This window comes from Sander vitreus, chromosome 11 (genome assembly GCF_031162955.1).
Source record: "Sander vitreus isolate 19-12246 chromosome 11, sanVit1, whole genome shotgun sequence".
Taxonomy (NCBI): Eukaryota; Metazoa; Chordata; class Actinopteri; order Perciformes; family Percidae; genus Sander; species Sander vitreus.
The window spans coordinates 14,904,219-14,914,517 of NC_135865.1; the positions used below are offsets into that span (position 1 = coordinate 14,904,219).

The 10,299-nt window shown below is 40.6% G+C and overlaps 1 protein-coding gene across 1 annotated transcript in view; it reads right to left on the bottom strand.

Annotated features, from left to right (window-relative positions):
• kcnh7b (potassium channel, voltage gated eag related subfamily H, member 7b) overlaps nt 1-5,936 on the bottom strand; it is a 33,946-nt gene extending 28,010 nt beyond the window's left edge. Inside the window, exons 1-2 of the mRNA XM_078262792.1 lie at nt 5,861-5,936; nt 5,220-5,450 (exon numbers count right to left, since the gene is read on the bottom strand). Coding sequence (XP_078118918.1) covers nt 5,220-5,450; nt 5,861-5,936 — 307 coding nt within the window. The remainder of the gene's footprint in view (nt 1-5,219; nt 5,451-5,860) is intronic.
• Between the last annotated feature and the right edge of the window lie 4,363 nt (nt 5,937-10,299).

Here is a 10,299-nt window from a genome sequence, read left to right on the forward strand (position 1 = left end):
AGAAAGTCTTGTAAAATGAAATCTGACATGTTTCTTGTTTAGGGCTATTCTGCTTAAGCCAATACGCAATGTTACTGGGGCATAGCCAATCGGGACTAGGGCATCTAGGGAGAACCCATGCAAGCTAACCCTTTGTTTAGAGTCCTCGGGCCTTGTGGCAACATCTCGCCTCAGTGAGAGTGCTGTAAGCTTCACAGCCCGGCCTAATTTCATCTTCAATCAGTGTCTCCAGAGCCATAAGGAATAACTAGCAGCTCCAGCTTAAACTACATTTAATTTGTGTTTACCTTTATCAATTCATATTTTGCTCTTCAATGGTTAAAATCAATGGATGGTAAAAAATTACAGCTAGAATACAGTGACTGATTAAGAGAAAAACACAGATGGTATGGAGAGGAATATTAGATTACCACAAGCATCCCATGAGATAAAAATAGCCTGTGGATGAACATTCCTGTACAATGCAAAGTTAGACCTGTACTGGTATGGTGTTCAAAGCTCTAGATCTGCTCCTCCGCACTACCAATCACAATGTTATTAAGCGCAGCAATGGTAGAAAACCGTCCATTAAATTAATATGCAAATGTCTCTATAATGAAGCTGATATCTATGTCTTCTCTTTGAAATGAACTAAGCATGTTATCCACACTTTCCATTGCACAAAGCCCCATTGGGCTGTTTAATTTGTTACATCTACCTGGACAAGCTGATTCCAATCTAACAAATGAAACTTGATGAGGAAAGCTCTGTATGTGTTTCACCTCATACTGCGAGACACTAAAGAGGGCTTAGTGCAATGAAAAATGGATGTGCTCTTTCGGAGCGTGGTCATCCAACTGTCCTGCAGCACACCTCGGCAGGGGTACTTCAGTCCCCTCGGTGGAGAGTGACCTATGAAACCCTGCACCCATGCATACCACATGTCCCATATCATTCAGTGTGGTTAGCTAAGTGGCCACTGTTATGTTATGTCCATTTAACTTGTCTCTGCACGGTGTCAGCTTCCTTTTGTCAAAACTCATTCAGGTACAAAGCATTATTACACCCCATGGAATATGATATCTCTACAAAGCCATCAAGGGAAAGCATTTATCTCATTGATTATGTATCATCGCTGCAGGAAGACTGTGCCTGTGGTATCGTCTCTCGAAACCAGTCTTGGTTGTTCAAATAGAGGGGAAAATAAAAATGCCCTCATGCTTAAACGTACAATATGTAACTTTCTGCCGCTAGGGGTCTCTCAACCAAAACAATGGATTGTAAACACAGACGTTTGATGACGTAGGGAAGTTGCGCGGAATAATGGAAGTTTTTATTGCTAAACACTCGTTGATTAGAATGCATCTGTTCACGGACGAGTTTACCCATTCAAGTTTATTCACGTTACGTTTAGTAACGTTTATTCATGTCATGCTAATATAATAGCTGCAGTTTCCCCAACATAATTACGTTTTTCTTGATTCAATCTGTATTAGTAGCTGGCTGACCAGTTAGCTACTGAGCCAGCAAGCTAACATTAGCGGCTAACGTTAGCAGGTTTTACCACACTATCACAGTATATTTCACATGCCAATGTCACCTTTTGGATTTTACCGGGTAGACAGGGTTTGTTGTAACGCTAGCTAGCTACTCAACGAGGCTGAGAGACGGGTGTGGGAGGGGATTGCAGGGGGAATCTCCGCGATGATGTTCGATGCCTGTTGTGCAGCAGCAAAACATCTCCCAGCTGCCCGATCTCCCCCTTCACTTTTCTGTTATCTTAACTATTCGTTTTGGTGCTTAACCCACCTGTCGGGTTAATTTAGCTAGCTAACTGTAAAGACAGCTAAACGCGAAGGGGGGAGAAATTCGGCAGGGAGGAGATTTTCGGAACAAACACCGTTAGCGTTTACGGAGACGTAGCTAGCTAGCTAACATTATGGATTTTCCAATGTTGTGACTAGGATGCCTGGGCTAGCAGACGAGGTGGCTGAGTGGTTAAGGTGATGCCTGGGTCTGATATTCTCTGTTTCCCGATGCTTCATAAAACTGCCGTTAGCGTCGAAGGCACCCAGCACTGGCTGGGGCTAACGGTAACTAGCTATTGCTACATGTCCCGGCTGTGTTGTCAGCTATCATCCCGAATGACATCTCTTTGTGCCGGGGGAGTGAGGCAGGCAGACCGGAGTGTGCTAGCTGGCTAAATTAGCATTAAATTAATCGTCTATCTAGCTATACAGCTAACGTTAACGTTACTAGGGAACTTATTCGTGGGTTAGCGCAGTGCTGCTTTTATCCATGGTCAAAACAATCATACTACTAATAACTTTATGAGCGTGATGAACGATGTTGTAACCCTATGATGTTATCCACCAAGCATTAGCTAGCATGAATGTTAGCTACTTGTCAACCAGCACATACATTGTAGTAACATTAGGCTGGATTCATATTGATAAGTATCAATAAATAAGGTTTCTGCTGTATTACGGTGTTGCAAAGTGGGATGTATCACAAAATTATTCATTTTGGCAGAAAAAGCAGTGTTACCAGTATTTTTTTCTGTGACATTGTATGATTTACAATTACTCTCGAACGTAGCATCTGGGTGCCCGTGTTTTGCCGGAAGTAACGAGTAACTAGATGGTGAAAGGTTATATGACGCCACTAACGGGCGACTAAATGAAACGTATCGTGTCTGAAAATAAAATAACAGATTTTTCTGGGTTTGCCATTTGATGGAAACATTTGGGATAGTGTAACTACACAAGTCAAAAAAATATATAACATAGGTATGGTCGTTTTTTGACATTTTAATGCAGAAAAGTTACATATTGTACCTTTAAGGCCTTTGCAGCGCTCCCAAGGTCCCCATTGTTCCACTACTTTTGATTTCTAAGTATACGCAAGAGGAGCTTAACTTTTTGCCTTTTCAGTGAAAAAAGCCAAACACACGGCTTCATCAAATCCTGACCTTATGTTTTTTCTTCCTTCTGTAGTTATTGATGAGAGAAGAAAAAAACAAACTACACCAAGTAACTTTGCTATTCCTCAAAACACTATCATGTCCGTAGATTATAATGTAACCTGTTCATCCTGCATCTTATGTGTGAAAAAACATGGAGAAATAGAAAGAGGGAATACTGGTTAATATATCTGAGCTGGTTAATTTTATGTTCTTTTTTAACACGCTTGTGTGATTTGTGGCGTACAGTAGGTGCATGGAAAATAGAGGGGGTTTAATACAAAGGATTAAGTGATTTGCATGAGGACTGATAACTAGAAATACAGTTAGGAGAGGAGACATGGAATAAATCCACTGTCCACCCTTCAGCTTCAATTTGTAAAGCCATCCCTCTCAAGGATGCCATGCATCTTTCATTCCCCTATAGCAGTGGGAGCGGGTGGATTGTGCCCCTGCATTTCAGTGTAATGCATTTACCCTGTAAGCTGCTCATACCCAGTCACTGCACTGTCAGCCATGACATCTTTATTCATGAGCATACAAGCTCACTGTAAATTCCTCTGAGGAGTATTAAGAGTTGTGTCTTGAAGCCATGATGCACACCGGGGAGGATTATGAAGAGACAGAGAGCAAAGATTATGTCAGAATGTTTCTGTAGCTCTCATCCACCACACTTTACATGCATGATCTTTCAATGGAGTACAGCATTTGTATGTAAGATGGGAGACTAAATGAAGTTTCTTTAAAATCTGACTTGTCAAAACCAAACTGTTCATGCTTTCACAAACAGACCCTAAAGTGTTTTGTGTAATAGTCTTGCAGGTTTCTGAAATCTGTTTTAGCAGTGTAGCAGCTGGCTCTTGGTTTCTTCCTGATTAGCAAAAAAATAATAATAGTAGGCTACAGGCCGATGGCTGCTGCTGATGGTAGATTAAACATGTACCCATGGCCTAGAATCTCATCAAACTCACAATTAAAAATTAAAGCCCTGGCTCTTTATGATTAAATAAAATATTACATCTCTTATTTTTCAGCTTAGACCCCTCTGCTGTTTGTACATTTCTTGGAAGTACACAGAGTAATGTGAGTTAACAATATCACGCTCACACACAGAAATGTTGGCTTCTGTTGGTGCAAACATTGGTACAAAATAACAAGAAAAAAACATGTTCTTGTGCTGCTCTATAGGAGTACTTTCATATTGAGTCTGTAAAGCTATGTCATGCTGACCATAAAAAGCTCACGTGAGAGCATGAAAGGAGGTGGTCAATCCTGGGATTTATGCCACTGAGCGATTTAATAATTCTCTCTGACTCCGGATTGTTGTCTCTGCAGTGCACCATTCATACCCGGACTAGGGTTGGTCAAAAAAATGAATGACAAACACCAGTCTAGCATTAAGAGGGAAGCATGTTTTATGCAAAGCTGGCAATGCTGTAGCCTATCAGATTAGTGGATTGATCCTCTGTCTACTTAAGCTTCTGTACACCTTTGCTGCAAACCATAACATCATGGCTTAATGCATCATGGACATTCAAATACACAGTGATTGTATTTTATTTGAAAAGTGGAAAGCAGATGTTATTTTTGGTAAAGTCAGAAAACATCATGAACATTACAGGAGAACAGGCGAGCTCTGTCTCTCCACCACCATCTTTCACTCGGTCCATCAAAGCATAAAAACTGTGGATCATGTTATCACCTGACATCGCACCTACTGCTTCATCCTATTTCTGTGTTCAATCCACAACTCAGAAGAAGACGGGCACACCATCATTTTGGCAGTCAGACTTGTTTTGTGTCATCCAAGCACATGATGCTGTGAATTATAGCAGGTGCCAATACAATGTGTCCATAATTCACTTTTCAAATCCCTATTCATAACCCTGCCAATGTATGAGGAGGATCAAAGTTATGTATATATATATATATATATATATATATATATATATATATATATATATATATATATATATATATATATCAGTTTATTTTCACCAGAATACATCAGGCATACATTTTCACAAGTTATTAGACAAGTTATTTTAAAGCTGACTGCCCTGAATGTTCTCCTCTATCAGGGGTAATGTATGAATCTGAAACACATCTTGTAACTGACTCTGACAGGTTGGTAACAGGCTGACAGGCCACATCACAGAGTGGACATAGTGAGGAGCTGCAGTGGGTGCTTTCTCAGGAGCAACACGTAACAACAGACCCCTCTCGGCTTACGGGCATGCTGCAACAGCCACACTATCGTGCCAGGTCACTGACTCACCATCCTTGCGGTAGTAGGTGATCTCCACCTTGCGCTCCTCTGACCCAAACACAGCCTGTGCCACCTGGCTGATGGCCTCTTTATCGGTCAAGTTGCCGTGGAGGAAGTCGCAGGTGCATGGCTTCTGCATGATGTCCGGTCTTGAGAAGCCTGTCATCTCACAGAAGCCGTCATTGCAGTATATGATTGCACAGTTCTCCACCCTGGCGTTGGCTATCAAAAATTTCCGGTCTGCATGGAAAGAAAAAGTATGCATTGTGTAATACCTGTTGTGGTAGACTACATCTAACCTCTGTGCACATCATGGTGTCAGCTCATAAATAAAATCAATCAGCAATCAAGTTGATTAAGTTAACTGCATAGAAAAATAAGCAACCTACTAATTATTTTGTTCAGCAAACCTCATATAAAAATCAGCCAAGGTCTTTTGTTTGTCTTGTTATGAATAAGAGTATTGCCATAAGAAAAGAAAAAAAATCCCATAAAAATGTATTTGATGGGAAGGAACACTTGTATCACAAGATAAACTTAAATGTATTCATTCATCATTTTTGCCTAAATGTTAATTTGTCAAAACATTTACCTTGCAGTAGGCTATTCTCTAACAGGTAGCAGCAATTGTAAATCAAGAAGATACTCACTCTGTCCCTCGAATTTCCGAATAATCATTCCAAGGAATGTGTTTTGTGGCGCAACGTGACCTCTTCTTACAGGCATGTTTAAACACTGAATACCCCGCAGTCTCCAGTAAAACGCGCCTTTACAAGTTAATTCCGAAGTTACAGATGTTGGCTCTTTCTGATGTTCCCTTTACCACAGACCATACTCGACGCGAGCCCTCACTCCACTTAAAATGACCTTCCTACTTCGCCGAGGAGTTGTTTAGCCCGCTTGTATGCCTGAGCATGCGAATGCCTCCTCGCCGAAACGCACGAAATCGGGGAGGAATGCTCGAGTTAGTCCGAGATTCAGTCCGCAAAGCATTTCGCGTTGAGGATGGAAGCGATATTGACGTCCTCTGTGTTGGGCGCATGTAGCGAACAGTGGTGGATATGCAGAGGGGAGTGACGTTGCTCCCATGGGACTTAGTTTCCTCTCCACCTCGGGTAAGGATAAATCCCAGCCTCGTGCACCGAGACTGAGCAATATGTGGTTTCACAGCATACTGTGGAAGCACTGCTTAACCTGTACTCTTTTGAATTTCTTACAATTTTATATTTCTACACACGCTTTAATCAAAGACAAAAGCATAAATGTATATGCAATTTTAATCTACAGTTATTTTCACACAATAGTTTACATAGTAGCCTACCATACTACATTACTGAAGAGTAGTATTCTGTAACTTGGGTGTTAGTTCTATTTTTCTTTGAGTATGTGTCTAAGTATACTGGTAAATGTCTTGAGCCTAAATTAGTAAACAATGCGTTAATAATAATTATTAAAGGAATAGTGCAGTTTGTCACTGCTTTAAAGGTGCAATATGTAATATATTTACTGTATTAAATCCAAAAATGACCACAATATGTCATCAGATATTAAAGGAACACGCCGACTTATTGGGACTTTAGCTTATTCACCGTAACCCCCAGAGTTAGAAAAGTCCATACATGCCCTTCTCATCTCCGTGCGAGTTGTAACTCTGTCCGACGGTTCCACCAGTAGCTTAGCCTAGCACGGATCCTGAAGGTAATCGGTTCCAACTAGCCTACTGCTCCGAATAAGTGACAAAATAACGCCAACATGTTCCTATTTACATGTTGGGATTTGTATAGTCACAGCGTGTACAAATAAACTATACTCTCAGAAAGGCGAAGCAGTGCTACTTGGGCGGAGTGATATGCTTTGCAGCACCTGAGAAGCCCCGAGCAGATCAGCAATGCGTCACCTTTCTGAGAATATAGTTCCCAGTTTATATACAGTTAGAAGATGGCTGTGTCTCATGTGACCTTGTTATTTGTACATGCTGTGACTATACAAATCACAACATGTAAATAGGAACATGTTGGCGTTATGTTGTCACTTATTCGGAGCAGTAGGCTAGTTGGAACCGATTACATCCAGGATCTGTGCATGGCTAAGCTACCGGTGGAACCATCGGACAGAGTTACAACACGCACGGAGATGAGAAGGGTATATATGGACTCATCTAACTCTGGGGGTTACAGTGAATAAGCTAAAGTCCCAATAAATCGGCATGTTCCTTTAAGGTAACATGCTAAGCTGAAATACTGTGTTTTATGACACCAATGCTAATGCCAGTATTTTCTCCTTTGAAACTTCCGTTCCGTGACAGAATGTCTGTTTGTGTGTTTGTGTTTGTGTTTGTGTGTGTTGGTATCAACTGCCCATTCTGACAGCCGGGCCGGGTTGCCAGATGGTCTGTAAAAACGCAAACCCAGTGTGCTACAGCTGTAGTACAGCCATGGAGGCAGCAAACAAACAACAGGATCAATGGAGATACATTCTAAGATCCAAGATAGGGTAGTTGTGAGTCGGGTACAGAGCTCCGCATGAGCACAGGCTTTTATGACTATCAACATAGACAGCATCTAACGTTAGCTACTCCGCTGTGCTAATGTCTGGCTATGTAAGACTAGCGTCTAGCAACATTGATGCTATGTTCTCAATCTCAACCTGGCAACCTCCGTGAACTTCGAGGCTGAGGAGGAGGGGGAGGGGAAACAACTCTGTCCAGTATTTTAAAATTTGGACTGCAGTAACTATTTTAAATGCTAGTTGTCTGTATTACATATTAGACCTTTAAACGTGCTGGTAGGTGGATTTTGTTACTGATAAACAGAGCCTCGTTATTATGAATCCCATGGCTTTCCTTTCAAGACACACCCTGTGTAGCATTCAAGGTGTGCATGCTCATTCAGGTCCTATCACCTGCATGGGCTATTCTAACCCTAACCACTCTAGGTCAATGCCTAACCTCATCCATCTGCCAGCTATGTATGCTAAGCTAAGCTAACTGTCTGTTGGCTGTAGTTTTACTTTGAAGTAGTGCCCCTTACAAACATGCCCGTTCTGGACGGGCTGATTGCTTATCCTCTGGTATTACTGCTTCCAGCTTTCTCCACAAGGCAAGGCAAGGCAATGAAGGTTTATTTGTATAGCAAATATAGCCTCCCAGAGGACTTATAGATTAACAATTATTTAAAAAAATAAATGAAAAACAGATAAAATACGAAAATAAAAGTTACAGTGCAGTATAAGAAATAAAGAAATGAACAATCATTTAAAGAAAGGCAACATCAAAAAGAAAAGTGTTTAGTTCTGACTCTGGGGACAACAAGCAGACCTGTCCCAGATGACCTGAGAGGTCTGGGTGGGTCATAGTGTAGCAGCAGATCAGAAATGTATTTTGGCCCTAAACCATTTAGTGATTTATAAACCAGCAAAAGTATTTTGAAATCAATTCTTTGAGGCACTGGAAGCCAGTGTAAAGACTTCAGAACTGGAGTGATGTGATCCACTCTCTTGGTCTTAGTGAGGACTTGAGCAGCAGCGTTCCGAATCAGCTGCAGCTGTCTGATAGATTTTTTTAGGGAGACCTGTAAAGACACAGTTACAATAGTCAAGTCTACTGAAGATAAAAGCATGGACACATTTTTACAAATCCTGCTGAGACATAAGTCCTTTAACCCTTGAGATATTCTTAAGGTGATAATAGGCTGACTTTGTAATTGTCTTAATGTGGCTGTTGAAATTCAGATCTGAGTCCATGACTACACCAAGATTTCTGGCTGTTGTTTTTAACATTGTCATATGAAGCTGAGCGCTGACTTTTAATCGTTCTTCTTTTGCTCCAAAAACAACCACCTTAGTTTTTTCTTCATTTAATTTAAGAAAGTTCTGGTACGTCCAGTCGTTAATTTGTTCAATGCACTTAGTCAGTTTTTGTATTAGATTATAGTCCCCTGGCGATAAGGTTATGTAAATTTGTTTGTCGTCCGCATAACTATGGTAACTTATTTTGTTGTTTTCCATAATCTGAGCCAGTGGAAGCATGTAGATGTTAAACAGAAGAGGCCCCAGAATGGAGCCTTGGGGAACTCCGCACGTCATATTTGTATGCTCAGATACATAATTACTAGGGCTGTCAAACGATTAAATTTTCTTAATCGCGATTAATCGTTGAATTTCTATAGTTAATCGCGATTAATCGCGTGTTTTATCACATGATTAAAATTCTATTATTTCGCATTTCAGAAGTAAGTACATATTAATAATGGAAAGCAATTCTTACCAGTGTATCTTGATTGGGAATCAAATGAATGCAAAGAAAATGACTTTATGAACTTGATTTTAAGATTTGTATTTGTTCATTATATATTTAATCTAGTCACACATATAGTCAATCTAGTCTGTAACATTTCAGAGCATCAGAGAGAAGTGCAGGCATATCAGTGGCACCAGAATGAGGCACCGAAATCACCGTTGCTACTCCTGCAGCAGCAGGATGTGTTACGAGGAAGTACGGCAAAATAGTAGCCTGTTAGGCACGACGAAAAGCCGAGTGAAGTGAAAATAAATTAATAAATGGCGGCATGCGATTAATACTATTAAAAAAAATTGACGCATTATGCTCTGCTCAGATACAAATTAATCCCTATTCTTTAAGTAGGATTCAAACCAGTTTAGTACTGAGCCAGAAAGGCCAACCCAGTTTTCAAGTCGGTCTAGTAATATGTCATGGTCGACTGTGTCAAATGCAGCACTGAGATCAAGTAATACTAAGACTGAAATTTTGCCTCTATCTGTGTTTAAGTGGATGTCATTAAAGAGCCGTCTCAGTGCTGCGGTGTGGTCGAAAACCCGACTGGAAGGCATCAAAACTGTTGTTTACTGACAAGAAGTGACCAAGAAGGTTGAGTTGTTGGAAAACCGCTTGTTCAATGATTTTATTTAAAAATGGAAGGTCCACAACCATTGTACCCAGAAATAACTTACAGAAGGTCCCCAAAGCACTTAATAAGCAACTAAACGGTACTGTGCACTTCTAATTCAGAGCAAAACTACATTTACCTGACAGAGAAATGTTACTGGTTACGTTGCAAATTCAGATTTTACT